The sequence below is a fragment of the Equus caballus genome, chromosome 6 (assembly GCF_041296265.1).
Source record: "Equus caballus isolate H_3958 breed thoroughbred chromosome 6, TB-T2T, whole genome shotgun sequence".
NCBI classification, from domain to species: domain Eukaryota; kingdom Metazoa; phylum Chordata; class Mammalia; order Perissodactyla; family Equidae; genus Equus; species Equus caballus.
The window spans coordinates 95,143,379-95,161,548 of NC_091689.1; the positions used below are offsets into that span (position 1 = coordinate 95,143,379).

Here is an 18,170-nt window from a genome sequence, read left to right on the forward strand (position 1 = left end):
GTGCCTGTTCCTCACTATTCTTCAAATGCCACCTCTTGAGGGAAGCCCTTCTCTCCTGCCCCCAGGATTACTCACTTCCTTCACCCTGTTCTCAATGGACTGTGAGCTCACAGATCCCAGAGGGCACGGCCTGGGCATGCTTCTATCTCCAGGGCTTAGCACTGGGCCGGTTAGGTTGGATACGGATTCTGCCTTCAACTTGAGTGCTTCTAGCACCCAGCCCTCAGTGAAGGCAGGAGGCTGGGACAGGAGCAGGGCGCCGGTCAGGCCCCTGAGGAATCCACCAGGATAATCAGCACAGCAGAGAACTGGCCCTCCGAAAGAAACCTAACAGAACGTGTTCTTTTCCTCGGTTCCTGCCTCCTTCTCTCATGTCCTTTCCACTTCCCCCAGTCCTCCAGTCTACTTAACCCCTGAACAGAGCTTAACACAAATGCCACCATGTCACTTCTCAGAAAGCCTTGCCATTTTAGGGCCAGCTTCCCGCTTACACGATCTCAAAACGCCTTGCGTTTCTCCTTCATATAAATCAGTGCTTCTCAACCAGGTCTGATTTTGCTCCCCCTTCCCGAGGACAGGTGACCATGTCTGGAGACATTTTTGATTGTCATGACTGGCAGCGGGGTTGCTGTGGGCATGCAGTGGGTGAAGGATGCTGCTAAACACTTCACAACGCGCGGGACAGCTCCCACAACCAAGAACGATCTGGCCCAAAGGTCAGTAAGCTGAGGTCCAGAAACTCTTATGTAAATCATCACAGTTTAGAACTATTGATCTATTCTGTCATTATTTGATTAATGTATTTCCCCCACTAAACCGTCAGTTCCCAGAAGGCAGGGACTAAGTTGTTTTTGTACCATTCTATTTCCAGAGTCTCACAAGCAGTGGAGGTGTGACAATCATTTGTTGAACACCGTCTGGACCTATTTTCGTCCAGATATGTTTACCTTCTCCATGAGGCAATGAATTATTTAATTACTCACAGAGCTTCACCTGGAAGCATGCAAGCCCACTCATCTTTCATATTTCCCTGTTGAAATTTTGCATGAAAAAATGCCTCAAGATTCTAGTTTCAAGTGATACAAGATTAATTTTGTCTTAAAAAATATATATTTTTTTCCCTGAGAATCCTTAAGTCTCTGCTTCTTACTCTATCAAATACAGGTCAGGGCATGGGGGCCTTGAGGAACCTTTTGTTTTTGTGTTTGTATTCGGCCACTGCACTGGGCAAGGCCCTTTTCGCTGAGTACTGAAGAAGATGTAAGGAGTTCAGAATCCTTGTCCTCAAATCCCAACTCAGAGCCTCCCTGGGTTTGTCTCTCCGTTCTCTGCCCTCAAGGAGCTTAAACTCTCATGGGGCAGAAAAACACGGACTTTAGAGCCAGAAAATTTTTCTTGAGTGAAAGAATGCATCTCATTGGACAAGTGAGAAAAGTAAGGTTTAGAGAAGTGAGTTGAAAGTGCCATAAAATGGAGGATACCTTCCCGGGTCTTTTAAGGCCATTAACTAAAAACAGCTGTTTCACCACCATGAGGCTGCCCAGCCTATGCGGGCAGGGAGCAGAGACCTCGAGAATGGTTCTGTTACTCTTAGGAATCACAGAGCAACACCTGCTTCTGCATCTCATTGCATTTTCATGCAGTAAAAGAAATTCTCCAACAGATGACAGTCACTATTGAAGGAGAAATGTCTGTTCTTAGGATTTTATTGGGATTGCCCTATAGAGAAGAAAAGACCAAAAAACATTTCTGTGAAATGAAGTTTCCATATATGTTGGCTGCATTTATTGGGATAACTTTGGGAACAGCAGATGAAGAAAGTAAAGCTTCCTATTACTGTAATGATAGTAAGATAATTGGGAAAGCTGGGACCTCCTTGGCCACGGACTTGACTGGAAAATCAACGGCGCTGGGATGATTTCTTATCCATTTTTATTCTCTATACAGTATCTTGCACCTTATATAGATGCTTACTATTTGTTCATTGACTTTGGTTTCTGCTCTGATAAAAGGGATATTAAAGGTGGTACTCAACTAGAACATGAAAACTTATTACAGTGGAAATAAACACTACCTACACCCAACCTTTTCATGATTATAACAGCAATACTAAAGACATACACAAGGTGTCACTGTTTTTTACTGTCGTTTTCCTCTGCTTGTAAATGTAAAGAGGCAAGATTTTTCTCTCCCTCTTAATACAATGCCGTCTGTTGTCACCATCTGACTTTCTATGCAACAAAGGGAAAAGGACAAATGAAACTATCCTTGTCATTATTACAAGAGACTGGTGACAAACTGTAGCATGGAGATCCTACCATGTGAGCTGGCTGATACAGAACTGTCTGTCTAAGCAGAGGAGTGTCACAAGGTGAGTGTCTTAATGTGACAGGACTAGAGCAAAAATGGAACAAACATGTGTTAACACTGAATATGTGCCAAGGGCTGGATAAGTATTTTACATGTCTTATTTTATTTAAATCTTGTACAACCTTAGGAGGTAGGTATCCTTTCCTAGAGAAGTTCAACATGGAAAATGACACGAAATACCGTGAGGAGCAGTGAGTGGACTGACTATCTCAGTCTCCTGTCTCCTATGAGGACTTCCAAGGTGGCATGGACTCCTTGGTGATTTTGCCAGGGTTCTCCTCTGGTCCTCTGCCCTGCGGGTCTAGAAACTTGCTTTGTTAGCAAACCCGGAGTGGCCCCATTTCTCAGAGGTGAGAAATGCATTACCAAATGGAAGAAACTGATGTCTACTGAGACTGATGTATAATGAGAAATTACAAGAAGACTCTCTGTAAACAGAATACACTGGAGACAAAATATCATCCAAAGATTTCTGGGTGAGTAGGGAATGCAAAGAGGAGGAGCTGCATCTAAAAGGATGGCAATGCCGTGGCAACAGGAGCTCTTTACAACAAGAAGGACTCCTCTCCATCTTTATCTTAGGGGTGATCTAAGTACTGGGCTTGGAACGCTTGAAGAATTAGCTCAGATTTCTTCTCTTCCCTGGATGGTGCCAATATTTACATCTATGACCTCCTATTTACTACGGTTCCAGTGAGGACCAAATCCTAGTCCTAAGGATTTATATTAACACATTTGGTCAGGTTACAGTCAAGGCTCGCTTTTTAAGGAGTTATTTGGTCTCACGTTGAGGAAGTGCTTCTTAACCTTTTTTGGGTCATAAACTCCTTTAAGAATGTTTTGAAAGATAAGGACTTTCTCTCCAGAAAAAAGCACAAATACAAACACAAATACATATTATTTCCAGAATCCTAGAAACTCATCCTTGAATCTAAGGTTTAAAAATAGTGCTTAAGGGGCTGGCCACTATGACAGTGGTTAAGTCTGGCACACTCTGCTTCAGCAGCCCGGGTTCGCGGGTTCGGATCCCAGGCGCGGACCTACACCACTTGTCAAGCCATACTGTGGTGGTTTTCCACATACAAAGTAGAGGAAGATTGGCACAGATGTTAGCTCAGAAGCGAATCTTCCTCAACAAACAAACAAACAAAGAACTCACTGTTTAAGATAAATGTGCATATTCTTACTCTGATCTATTATGTATCGATAAGGTCTAACACTCAGAGTCCATGGGGGACCTATGACCCTTATCAATTGGTATGAATTCCACTTTATAAATAAGAAACGTGAAGCTCAGGGAGGGTAAGTGACTTGCTCAAGGGCCAGTAAAGGGCAGAATAACAAATCTATCAGTTGCTATAGCAGATACGGGAATGTCTGTAATTTTTAAGATGACTCTCTATAAGTGAAAACTTCATCCCAAATTCAAAAGACCACAGAGGGAGTGGAGAAAGAGAGAAATGGTGCTTCATAACTTTTTAAAACCTAAAGATGGCCACAGCTTTTTTCTTTTAATCAGTAAAGACACGGATTAAGTTACCACTATCCCCATTTTACTAACGAGTAGTAATCACCTGAACTTAAATAACTTGCCCAAATTTTCTTAGCTATAAATGACAGAACTAGAATTTGAATGAGTAAGTTGTGTTCCAGGGGCTGTGCTGGTACCTGGGCTACTAGATGCTGTCTGGCCGCAGCCTAGGCAATCTCTGGCTTCATCCATCTCCACTGGTAAAGTCTTAGACTGAAGTTACCAATGGTCAAATACCATACTTTAAGCACACTTGAGAGTATTATCTTGAAGGAACTCTGAACCTTCAAGTTCAAGAGAGTCAGAGCCCAGGGGAACCCTCAGATGGATAGGAAGCTTGGATTCCTATAGTTTCTTTCAGTTTTTCAAAGAGATGTGAAATGGTTTACGTTTTACTTCAAAAATGGTCCATCTTTGCATTTTCCTTTAGTGTTGTGTAATATTTCACTAGGCAACAAAGGCTCCTTTTCTGGTAATAAGTCATGATTAATCACAATCACCTGTCACACTTAATTTAGCATTCATTCCATGGAAAGATTTTCCACCCGCTCCAAGGTGAAATTTACATTTTAATGTCCATAGATAAAGAAGTCAGCAGTATGTGTTACATTCTTTTTCCACTATGAAAACCATTTTTGAAAATTTAGACTGTTAAATAATCCTTCCTTTTATGAGACTAGCTCTAAAGACACATATAAATTTTGAAATCTCTAGTATTACTTAGTCATTTTAGTGCTTTCCTTTTTGCAGCCAATCACAGAAGACCTGCTTTAATGGCTTTCTCTGTAGAGTCATCTTAATTAGAGGGAAATTCCTTTACAAATGGCCCTCCATTTACAGGGCTTCAGCTGGAATCTAATGTTGGTTTTATTGGAAATGATGAAAAATTATTCTTCCCAGAACATACAGTTAAGAATCAGGATTGGAAGTGAACTACGTTCTTTTAACTTTAGAAAAACTTAAACCTATCATATTACCTCCTTCTAAATGGTTTATCCCAAGGACTTTTAATAAAGCAAAAATCTTTTAGATTCTCAGGATCCTAGAAAATTTTTCAAGGTGAAAGGAGTCATACAGGTTATGCAATTCAATTCACACATTTAAATGACAAATAGATGAGCTTCACCCAATTTACAGAAAGAGTGACAAAGGAGGGTGAGGAAGCCCTGTCTGTGGGCTGCGACGGCACCCTCGTGTGCTTTTCACACAGCTCACACGGCCCTAACAACAGGAATGGCTTTTATTCTCTCCTCACAGCATTTATGACAAGCTGGCATCATGTTCTATATTCATTTGGTGCTTGTCTTTCTCCTTCAAAGAATGTAAGTTCCATGAGGGCAAAGAATCTGGGACCTCTCATAGTGTCTGGCACATAGTAGGACTCAATAAATATTTGACAAAGTTTCAAATTCAACCTTAAACATTCACCCATGGTTTACATTTTACTCTCTAAAATAGTTATGCGTGCTTTCACTAGAATTTTTAAAAATCAAATATTTTAATCTCCTCAAAGTAGAAGACTTCTTAAACAAGGTAAGAAGTCGTAGAAAAATAAATTCTGCTACATTAAAATGAAGAGCTTCTGTTCAACAGAAAGCCACCATGAAGAGACTGTAAACACAAGTCACGAATGAAGAGAAGAAAATTGCCACACATGTAAGCAACAAAGGACTAGTATCCAGAATACACAGATAACTCCTAAAAACCAATAAGGAAAATGAATACAAATTACTCAGTAGGAAAAAAAATGCAAAAGAAATGAACATACAGTTTAAAGAGGAGCAAACACAAATGGCTAATAATGGCCAATGATGACCAATAAAAATAAGATCAATATTCAACCTCTTTAGTAATCAGGGAAATGAAAATTAATGATATATACTCAAAACAACAGAAAGCAGGGACTCAAACAGCACACCCATTTTGGTACACTTATTCCTAAATCCATGTTCACAGTAGCATTATTCACAAAAGCCAAAAGGAAAAGCAACCAAGTGTCTATTGACAGGTGAGTGGATAAACGAAACGGATCTGGTTTACAAATGGAATACAGGCACACACGGAGATATTGTGGGTTCCGTTCCAGATCACCACAATAAAGCAAATGTCGCAATAAAGCGAGTCACATCGATTTTTTGGTTTCCCAGTGCATACAAAGGTTATGTTTACATTATCCTGTAGCCTATTAAGTGTGCAATATCATTATGTGTAAAAAAAGTACATATCTTAATTAAAAAATACTTTATTGCTAAAAAATGCTAAGCACCATCCAAATGTTCAGCGAGTTGTAATCTTTTTGCTGATGGTGGATCTTGTAAAAAATGCAGTATCTGCAAATTGCCATAAAGCAAAGCTCAATAGAGCAAGGTATGCCTAGACTTACAATGGAATATTATTCAGCCTTTAAAAGGAAGGAAATTCTGACATGCTACAATATGGATCAACCTTGAAGGCATTATCCTAAGTGCAATAAGCCAGGCACAAAAGGACAAATACAGCAAAATTTCACTTATATGAGGTACATTGAACAGTCATATTCATAGAGACAGAAAGTAGAATGGTGGTTGCCAGGGGCTGGGGAAGCAGGGATGGAGAATTATTGTTTACGGAGTATAAAGTTTCCTTTTGAGAAGAAGAAAAGTTCTGGAGAGGGATGGTGGTGATGATTGCACAACAAAATAAATGTACTTACTGCCACTGAACTATACACTTAAAAATGACTAAGATGGTAAATTTTATGTTATATATATTTTATGTCAATAAAAAAGAAAAAACCACAATGGGATAGCAATTTAAATCCACTAGATTGACAAAAAAACAAAACCAAAAATAAAAAAACCAAACTTCTGACAGTAGCAAGCATTTGTCATTGCTATGGACTGAACTGTGTCTGTCCCCCGCCTCCTAATTCCTACATTGAAGCCATGACCCCTCATCCCCACCAGTGTGACTGTATCGGAGGCAAGGCCTTTAAAGAAGCGACTGGGGTTAAATGAGTTCATAAGGGTGGAGCCCCCGATCCCATGGAACTGATGTCCTTATAAAAGAGACACCAGAGGGCGTGCTCTCTGTCTCCACCATCGGGGACACGGTGAGAAGGTGGCAGTCTGCAAGCCAGCAAGAGAGCTCTCCCCAGAAACCAAACCCTGCTGGAAGCTTGACCTTGGACAACCCAGTCTCCAGAACAGTGAGAAAATAAACTTGCGTTGTGTAAGCCACCCAGCCTACACTATTTCGTTATAGCCGCCCAAGCTGACTAAGACAGTGATAATGGAGCAATGCGAGGTCATCCACTGCTGATAGGACCGTAGAGTGGGGCAGGCTGGCCTGGTCATGCAGAGCCCAGGGGGCGCACACTCATAACCCGGTAACTCCACTGCAGTGTGCCCTGCAGAGAAACTCCAGCACGTGTGTAACGTGAGATGAGTACAAGGAAGTTAACCGGGACAGCTTTTGTATTAGCAAAATCTGGAAACCACCATAATGTACCCTGAGAAGAGAATACAAACTATAAAGAAAAACAGGTGAATAATAAATTAAAAACACAGGCTGGAGTTACATCAGGGGAGATAAAGAACAATGATGTCCTGGAGGGGAGCGGAGGGGCTTCACATAGTTATTAATTTTTCATATTTTAAGCTGGGTGGTATGCATGTGGATGCCATATTATTATTCTTTAAAACATACATATTCCATTTGGCATACTTTCATTTTACATATATAGCATATTTATTAACAAATAAATGAAATTAATGATAATCTACAATCTTTGGGTAAACATATAGCTTAACTATATTTCATTCATCTTGAACCAAAATTTTTTGATAATTTTATCTCTCTTCCCTCGCTATGCTCTTCTGCTTTTTTATTTACAAAAGATGATAAGGAGATAAAGAAAGTAATTGTACTCAATTTAAAGATCTCAACTTTTTATTTGTCCATTAAAAAATGGAGCCCCTGGGAACCAATTTTCCTTTAAGACCGTGGAATCCTCTATTGATCTCAGAGCCTTCTAGTCTTGCTCAGGCTCCTTATACAATTTCCCAGCATAAGTGTCTATCATATGATAATGCAGGAGAGAGAAAAATGGAAGGTCATAAATAAATAGAGTATTAAACTTGGAGTTTCAGGGCAAAACTGGGACGCATAACTAAGCAAGCAAGATTTTGATATAATAAATTACCTGAACTGCCTAAAGAGTTGGCTACATAAATCACAATTTTATCAGAAGTGCCGCAAAATCCATGCCAGCTACCAAATGCACTGTGAACGGTAAAAAATCTTTCGTATGCTGTCAACCAAGACTCGGCACGGTATATGTAAGGTCCGAGGGCCAGTGAGATACACGCCGTAGGCTTATACCCACAGTCAGGAGCAACTGTCCCCTGGGGGTGAGCACGTAGCTGTCCACATGAAAACATACAGCAATCTTTGTTACGGCTGGAGGCAGGAGCGATGGTGAGCTGTTAGAGTCTCGGAGAGCTAAGAGGTAACAAGAGAACGCTGAAACCACCAAGAAATGCTATAGTTTACATTTTATTCCACCAGAGTACACAAATTATTCTGGGGGCACTGGCAATGTGACACATAACTGTTTTAGGTACATTCACATTTATCATTTTATTTAATCCTCACTATATCATCCTTGATAGGTGTTACTTTTCTATTTTATGTATGAAATGAGAGAGAGAGCGAGCGAGATTAAATAACCTGTCCAGGGTTGCAGCGCAGGTGAGCGAGAGAGCTGGAATTCAAAGCTAGCTCTTCTCGCTCAAAGCCCAGGACTCAGTCACTATACTCCCTCTCTACGACTGCCTTAAAAATAGTTTTCTAAATGATGACAAAAATTCACGAGTCAAGAGCTAATTAGCCAGGCTCTTGGCTTCCTCCCCCAATTTAAGGGCTTTTCTTATCTTTTTGGCTTTATTCCTGCTCATTAATTAGTTCCTACAAAGATGAATCAAAGAAATAAAATATGAAACCGAGTCTGTCAATTTTGGTCCTTCTTTAAAACTCAGATCATCATGTCTACCGTGAGTCTTAGGATTTCTTTTGTTCTCTTTTTTTTGGTCTCTGTCGTATCTCCCATGACTTTATTCATAACACACGTAAACTGCACGCGGGAGCTTGGGCTCTGAGTGGGGGCCTCGGAGTCAAGGAGTCAGAGGCACTACCTACAGCTCTGTGGCCTGGGGCATCTCACACAACCTCTCTGTGTCTGAGCTTCTTTGTAAAATGGGGATACGATCTCAAAGGGTAGTTGTGAGTACTAGAAGATAGAACGCATATAAAACATTTAATAGCCTGACACATAGTAGGAATTTAATAAATGTTAGGTGTCACTATTAGTAGCAAATATACATACACTCATATGTATGTATCCTATATATACTAATACATGTTAAGTATTTTATTACTATGAGTACTACCGTGTACTAATAGTAGAGGATACTCCTATTAGTATACTCAAGGGCCACGGAGGTGGGAGGCAGGAGCACAGAGACAGGGCATCTGGGTAGAAAAGGATTAGGCAGACCTTCTGGCAGAGGCTCAGCTTGAGCTGGGTTCCGAAGGGTGAGCAGAGCCACTCATATGAGGAAGGTGCGTGTGTTGGGGACTGAGGCTATTTCAAGCAGGAGGGAACGGTATTAGCGACATCTCATAGCATGAAGCAGCGCGATCTATAGAGTGGATTAGTGAAGCAGGACGCCAGCATCAAGGGACCAATTACAGTGCAGTAGTCGGAGTGGAGACCAAGTCGAGGTGCGCCCACAGGGGCCGGGTAGCAAGTGGAACAAGGCTCTTTCAGGTAGGCAGGCTTTGAAGGGATTAAGTAATTGTTCCAGGAGTCAGAAAGAACCATGGAAAAAACTGATAAACAATCCAGCATAAAATGTCCACTTGAACTGTGATCAAATTCTTAATTTTTAAAAAAGTTTTGTATTTTCTAGTATGAAAGTCTAAAATTTCAGAGATAAAAGTTGTAGAAAACACCTGCATAAAATAGCCACATTGTCATTTTTCTATTAAAAATTGCCACCCATCAGAATGAGCAAACTCTGTTTTCTCATGACACATATGAAGAACTGGATGAATTTAGTACACACACAGCTATACCAGTAGAATTAAAACTCAAGTTGAGACAAACTCTCAGGAAATAGAATTAAACAACATCCTTCTTCTTTCTATCCATCCTGAACTTACCAGTAGGCTCTTGAATGCATGACGTGCCTTTCCACATACCCACACCTCTCTCTAGAAAGCTCTCGCTCCTTCTCTTTTTGGCCTGATGTTTTCTATCTGGCCTCCAAAATTCAGTTGAAGGGTCATTTCCTCTAAGAGCCTCTCCAATCATCCATCCGGCTGGAGGTGCACATTCTCTAGCTCCCAGACCTCATGCATGCTTCCACCTTAGGCCTTACCACGCTGAAGACAATTGTTGGTGTTATGCTTATTTGAATTACCAATAAACTATGAGGTCCTTGAAGGTAGGGGTCATGGTTATTCAAACAGATTCCTTGCTTGACTCTCCACTCCTAATTCCAAGCATATTATTTAGCACATATTTGGCACTAAATAAATGCATGTAGTTTGTTCATTCAAAACCAGACAAGTGCAGATTAAAAAATAAATTTATCATCCTTAGAATAACAAGATGACTTTAAAACAAATTCTTTATTTCTCCACCTTAAAACTACAAATAGATTATACGGCACAATGCCCCAGAGATACCTAAGGTAGGACAGAAATCTCAGACAATGCCTTTCAAAGTTGCTTTGAGGAGCAGTACAAAATTTTTTCTTTCTTACATTCACTGAAACTCTACTTTGGTTTCTAGATCAGTCCACCTTCAAATCAATAGTTATGATTTTTCATTATTGTAAATGAACAACTCTCTCATCCAAAAATAGCCTGTTAGAGCATTGTTGGGTCATTTTTTCCACATATGAGCACAAAAACTAAAAGAAGTATTCAAGGGATTAATGTTTTAAGTAAAAGCCACACAGGGTTTTGCCAAAATCTTTCAAGGGAATTTTCTCTCTGGTTCTCTCAAAGCACATTTTCCACAACAAGGAAAATCATTTGACTTTCAAGATCTGAGGTGAGTGTTACATGTGTAAGATCTGAGGCGAGTGGTACACGTGTAACATCTCACACGTCTAACATCTGAGGCGCATGTAAGCCAGACATCAATTTTCGCCCAGCAGATTGGCAAGGATTGAAGAAGCTTGTAATATTCACGGGCAGTGAGATTACTGGGGAACGAGGACCCTTCCACTCCACTGGTGAGAACGTCTAACATTGTATGTCCCTTCTGGAAAACAATTTAACAATACAAATCAAACTCTCAAACATGTGAGTGCTGTTTGACCCAGAAACTCCACTCCTAGGAATTTATCCTAAGGAGAAAACTGGACACCTACCCAAACATGTATGTACAATGGTGGCAATGGCAACATTTGGAATAGTAAAGATACTAGTGACAACTCAAACGTCTTGACAGAGACCAGGAGACACTTTAGCACCATTTAATGTAAAGATACAGAACTATTTTAATAACATGAACAGATATTCACAATATATTGGTAAGTGAATAAACAAGGAAATGCAACAGTGTGGATAGTAAATTCCATCATATATATTTTCAGTGAAAAAGGGGAAATTTATATGGGACCATTAACAGAAGTTTTCTCTGTTGGGATTACGGTTGGTTTTTGTTTCCTTCTTAAGGGTTTCTGAAATTTTCTTGCCATGAGTACATACTACTTTTATAATGATAAAAAAGTGAAACTCTATTTCCCTTTATAAAGAAGTGTCAAGATAACACTGACGGTGGAGTTAATAACTGAAAAGGATGTGGGACAGAGTGAGCGCCTGTATCTTATTCCGAGTCATTAACAAGAGCCAGCTACAGTCTCGTCTCTGGATTCAAGGAGGAAAACTGACACAAAAAAACTCTTTCTACCACCGAACCTCAAAAAAAGAATGAAAGCCCTTGTCAGGAAAACCAGTGGCACTACTGAATAAATTACAATACATCTGCACTTCAATTGCACAGATAACACAGACACTTACATCACACTTTCACACTCAGTCCCCACATCATGCTGCCCGGTTATCAAACCACATCAAGTACTACAACCAGTACGACTAGCTTAAAGAGGCATGTTCTCTCTTCGGGAGGACCATGTCACATCTGCACGAGTCCTCATGTCACTCTATGTTTTTTCACTTATGAAGCAATAAGAAGCTGTTCCACGGACTCTAACTTTGCATATCGAGTCTAGCAGGCAACAATATGGTAAATTTTTTTCATAATAATCTAAAACCAACAAGAATAAATGCTACCTTACTTTTGTAATGTAGAGTTTTTCCAATATTCTTTTTGGGCATGCTAACATATAATCTCGAAAAGACCATGTTTGTGGAGGGCCAGGAACTTCTACTCTTATTATTATTATTCCTATCACATAGATAAGAGAAGTCACTATCAGAGGAGTTTATTTCTCCAAGGGTTTCATGGGCAATCAGCCACAAATTCAGATTCACATCCTGTTTTGCTTTCATAATAGTATTTTTTTCAGCTTCTACAAATGACACTTTTTAAACGAGAAATACTGACGTTGACCAATTTTATTTTTCTTCCATTTACATAACATGGAATTTTAAAGTTATGGAGCTCACAGCGTTTAGTCTCTTCATCCTATTGACAGAAACACTAAAGCCCAGGGACTCTTCTGCGCCCCCGTGTCATCAGCAGGATGGAGCCTGAGCTCAAGTCGTCCACCTCTTGTAACAGAGGTGTTCCCTGTGCTACAGAAAGAACCTGAGGAGTCCACAGCCACGACAATTCACAGAGCATTTCCACATGCATTTAGTTCCCACAATAACCTGTGAGGTATTATTCTTATTATTCTCATTTTATAAAGGGATAACTGTAGGTTGGAGTATTTAAGTGCCTTTGTCACACTTTCAGTCACAAAGCTCAAGGCTTTATAGCCCAAGGCCACAGCTTTGCCACTCTGAAATCAAGCCTGGGAAGCATTTTCTATAATTCACTCTGAATTTAAAGGAATCCATTGCCAAAAAAGTTTCGGGACCGTAAAATTATGTAACAATCTTATGAAAAGATTCATGAACTGTAAGACAACTATTTTACAAGGAAAAAGTTTTTTAGAGTATATAACTTCTCAGAGCATCAGCTTTCTACAGATAATTAAAAATTAAACTCAGAGAATAAGGAAAGCTTACCACTGTTTAGTTTAGCAAGAACTTCAAGAGGGCTCTGATCCAGGCTAACCTTTGCATCATTAATATCAGCAAGCTCACAGTTTAAATGAAAATCGTCAATGTAAGCGTCTAGAGCTTCAGAGGCAGAGGAATATGGCTTTTCTTTATATTGGATGGAACCATCAGTATTAAAGGAGATGCTGTTGGGGATTACACTTGCTGGAAGAGAAGGTTCAGAAGTGTTAGAGCGATGTTTCTTAACTGAGTTTGCCGTGGCTTTCTCAAGATGGGCCGCCATGTCCATTCATCTTTTATAAAACTCTAAACACAAGAAAAGGTACACGAGATTTCAGTTAAATAGGAATGCATGACAATACTCACCGAATCTTTGCTAATCATTGCATCCTGTGTGTTTAGTTTTAACAAATCAATTACTTTTTATCTCCCTTTATGTTTTATGTACATTGAGCTCTCAAGCAGTGTTTGTTGATGGATGGTTTCACTGACATGGCCACAAGTGTAAATTGTACTTTAGAAATGTCTTAGGGAACAAAGAATACAAGCTTTGTTGGGTAAAGCATAAAATAGAGGAGCTGCTTCCTTTTGTCTTGAGTTTTACTCGATCAAATGAGTAGTTCTGGAATCTTGAGGTATTTTTATTTGCTACATTAAAACAGGACAAGCCTCCAGAATCATGTCACAGTTTTCATTCCTTCTATCTGTCCCAACCCCACCAATGCGACAGGGAAAGCCATGGATGAAGATGAGAGGACAGCCACAGGGGATCCTGGCACAAAAGTGATGACAAATAGGCCAGGGAGAAAGATGAGGTGAGAGCGGACAGGAGGGGCATTTCGGAGAACGTTGGGTTCTCGGATCCTCTGTCACTGTGGCCTTAGTGCAAGGGTCCAGCAGCCCACTTTACATCAACGACTTAATCTCCACAAGAACTATAGAAAATAGGAACTATTAGGACCCTCATGTTCAAGATGAGGATATGTGGGCACCTGGAGGTTAAGTAACTTGTCTGAAGCTACAGAGCAGGGAAGCAACAGCCAAAGTACAACCCCAGCTGTCGGATCCTGAGCTTGAACTTGACCACTGCACTGATGTGCTGGCACTGCCCGTATGACCTGCGGTCTCTAAATGTCAGCCATGGCTAACATGTGGCCATGGCTAACATGCGGCCATGTCTGCCAAAGTCGAGTGCCTAAGTTCTGAGGTCTCTCATTTCTCTAAGATGCTTAGCATATTCACTGGTATGTGCAAGCCGAAATGCCATTATTTGACAGTAATATAAATGTAAGTGACAAAGAAAGAGTACTCACTTTTTCAGGTCTTTGAAATTCATGCGGATATGTTGGATTTTCAGAATGTTACATTATATGACATCATAATACTTAAAATTTCCACCTGTGGAACATTTTTAGTTTCCTTTAATGTAATGGAGTTATACAGAGGCCTTGAGAACCAGAAGAAAACTAAGGATCATCTTCCCACAAAAATGCATATTGGGATGCAATATCCTTGAATTAACTTCCTAAAACTTTTGAGGACCAAATTCCATATTTACACAATTCCCAAGAGAATGTAAATATTCTATTTAATAAAACAATAAATGAAATCAAATTATAATTGAGAAATATAACTGCTGCTTAACCAGCCTTTAAATACTTTGGGGAAAAAAATGGGAAAAAGGGTAAAAAAGAAAAGCATGTTGGCAGACACAACTGCAATGGGTTCTAGGGTCCCCGAAGCTCATTCATGCCCCCCTTGCACCTGAACGCTAGACTAAGAACTTTTGTCCGAGGAAAGTGGTAAGCGTGGGAAGAAAGGAAGGGAGAGAAGGCTAGTGAGGAAAGAGCATTAAGATGATCCTTCCTGGGGGTGGAACAAACTAACCTGACATCACATATTCTTGGAGATGAGATGATAAAATATCTTTTGACTTTAAAGGCCCAGCTCACAGGCGCTTTCTCTGTGCATCATAAGCATCTTCCTCCTCCCCCTCCTTCTCTGGATTTGTCAGAATGAATTAGTTACTATTACGGATGGACGAGGGAGACGCAGGTTAAACTCCATCCTCTCTTCTACTCGCTGTGCACCTTGATCCCCTCCCGAATACATGACTTCCTCATTTTATAATTCTTCTTACTAATACTCAGCTCACGGGGTGGCCATGTTTGATCCTCAGCCACTGTGCACCAAGATGGCCATTTCAGGGGTATGCCAAATATCAAAACACTGTGAAAACAGGTAGTAAAAGCTGCTGCCTTCATGTGCTTCCCCGCATCCCCTACCCCTGCCAGTGCCTTCCTCTCCCTCGACCCAAAGCCCTCAGACCTGCCTGTGATCTGGCAACTCAAGGGGTATGGCTCTGCAGGACTCTGCTGCAGGCTGTGGCCACTGTCCGCTCTGTCTGGTGAGTGTCTGGCCGTAGAGACCGTTGAATGTTTTGCTACCACTCCTGAGAGGATATGGTCTGCAGTAAGTGTTAGTGCTTTTCCTTCCCATCCTGACCTGCTCTCCTCTCCCTGTTCATGTTCATCATGGTTTGACCTGTGTGAGAGCTGGGTGCGTGTCTTCATCCCTCTCTAAACTTAAACAAAACAAGGAGTGGATGGGCGTCTCTGGATTTCCAGCCCACGGCAGTTGCTCGATAAATGTCTGTCGAATTGAATATCAGCCAAAATGTTCCTTTCATTCTAAAGCATTCCAGTGTGATCACTGGGGTTGTGAAAACCTTCTGAAAGACTGAGTCCTTTGGGTTAATTACTAGCTGCCGAGAAGCAAGGAAAGAGGCAGACAGAACAATGTATTCGAGTCCAGGATTCTGTGCGAGAAGGGCTGAAGGCACCAAGAGCAGGAGAGCTGGTGAGATTATTACCCACGCTGTAATATTTTTGAGGTTCACTGATGGCAAATCTTTAGCAGCAGACTGTCCAATGTGAATCCACAGCTAAAGTTCAGTTTTTTATCTGGATATTTAAAGGCATTTTTGTATCACCTAGTTGCATGAATAACACTGTAAAGGAAACTTGGTAACTAAATATTTCTAAAACAATATAGAGGGAAAAATCAATACATAAGATATGTCAATGATCCCGACAAGTGAACACTATTGATAAACTTAGGTTCATTTTGTGACTTCCATTTTATCATACACATGGCAATGTGCAAATTCATTCTCTTGGTTTTTTACCATATGGACTCACAGGGGATAAGCAAAGAAAGGAATGAACACTCTTGTAATTGAAAAAACAAGACCATATGCAATAACTGAGAGAAAAAATCAATGCGTTTCTTAACCTAAATCAAATAAAATGCAGAATGTTTGCATCTTTCCCCTGCAATTTCATGTTTGAACTTGGTCTGGCTTGATTCTCTTTGGTAGTATTTTTAAAATTTTACAAAATCTATACATAAAAATGTATAAAATCAATCTATAAAACCCCGAGAGTGCATCCTTCTACCAGGAGCAATCGATTACTGAAGAATACAGAAGATTACAAGCAGGAGAAGTGCAGAAAGCATCAGCTCTGTCTCCCTCATCACCTCACGTTGTATCAGATTCCGTCATAGAAGCTGAGTCCCTCAAGCCTGGGCCGAGAGAAAGGTCCAGAGATTTGCACAAAGTTCAGTTTCCCCCTCTCATTCAATTCAATTCAACACACAATTATTGACTGTCAACGTGCAAGGAGCCATGCTGAGCACCGTACAGGGATCCAGCGATGGAACAGACACGATTTCCCTCACAAGGAGCTTGCAGTCCAGGAGGACAGAGGCAAGCAGCATATAAATGGGTGCAACCCAAGGAAGGGCATGCCAAATGCCCTCGAGTGTTGCCAGGGTAGCTGGAACAAAGAGGAGAGAAAATTACTTGTGCTTGGTGGAAGTGTGGAAAGTTTCATTTTAGATGAAGTATCTAAACTAGGACTTGCAAAAGAGGTAGGTTTCAGACCCAAGGAAATGAGGAACATGGATGCACCAGGCAGCAAGAACAACATAATCAAAGACACTGAAATAGAAAAAGCACATACCTATACAGATGGAGGGATGTATCTGATTTTCTTGGGTTGTCAGGTAGTGAGAGAAGAGGTTGGAAATACTGTATTCCTTATGGTATGGACCAAAGTGGTGAGTTTTAGGGCTAGGTATTATGTTTATTTAGAGAAAGGGAAAACTGGGCCTCAGAAAGCTTTTAGAGTGCTCCCAGGGAATACATCCAGTGAGCGACAGATCTGAGACTTAAAGCTTCAAAGTTTTATATCTTTCGCCCACGTCCCAGCATCCACTCTCTGCCTGTCTTCCCCCAACAACAGCTGAGTGAACAAGCACAGGCTTTCCTGGCCACCCCGTCCCTGGGCCCCATGACGGTGGGCCCCAAGTCCAAGTGAGAGGAGCCTGCCCCACCTGTGCAGCACCAGAGATCGGTACCCCAGGTGAAGTCATTGATGGACTCGTGCTTTTAAAAGCCTATTGGGTCCTCTGGCCAATGGGCTACCTTACTGGCCAAAGCACATCTATGCCAGCTATATCTCAGGATGCTTGAGGGAGAAAAGGAGCATCAGAACAGAAATATTCATTACTCTCATGGGTTTTGCCCAAGAAATTTAGTAAGCAAATAAAGTGTATTTTACTAGAGAGAAATTATCTTATCTGTTGTCAGTCTGATGCTGAGGAAATTTTGAGCCCTCAAAGATGAAGCTTTGCACGTGTTATGTTTTGGAATTTGAATTTTAGTAGAATACAGTCTGGGAGATGCAACTTAAGTTTTCTCAGTAGAAAGGGCTGAATGGAAATACTTCACGCATTATCTCAAGCACCAGACAAGTAATACCTTCTTTGAAGGATAGCTTATACATACTGGTCACTGTTATTCACTATTCAGGGGTTTAGACCACAGGTTGATCTTAATTATCAAGAAAGAATTGGAGAAGAAACCAAAGTTTGAAATGCATAGGACATTACAGATCAAAGATGCTCTCTCTGAGCTTTGATACGTGGTTTGCAATGAGCACAAACATATACTGGTGCT

At 40.7% G+C, this 18,170-nt stretch overlaps 1 protein-coding gene across 33 annotated transcripts in view; it reads right to left on the bottom strand.

Moving 5' to 3' along the window:
- Positions 1-18,170, bottom strand: part of GRIP1 (glutamate receptor interacting protein 1) — a 598,510-nt gene that overhangs the window by 183,282 nt on the left and 397,058 nt on the right. Inside the window, exons 1-2 of one of the 33 annotated variants that reach the window (XM_014740957.3) lie at positions 14,461-14,522; positions 13,154-13,453 (exon numbers count right to left, since the gene is read on the bottom strand). The exons of 28 other annotated variants lie outside the window; for them this stretch is intronic. In XM_014740957.3, coding sequence (XP_014596443.2) covers positions 13,154-13,436 — 283 coding nt within the window. In that variant the 5' untranslated portion in view covers positions 13,437-13,453; positions 14,461-14,522. Of the gene's footprint in view, positions 1-13,153; positions 13,454-14,460; positions 14,523-18,170 lie in introns of those variants that run through there. 4 more of the 33 variants (XM_014740958.3, XM_070271863.1, XM_070271888.1 and 1 more) reach the window with 4 other exon arrangements.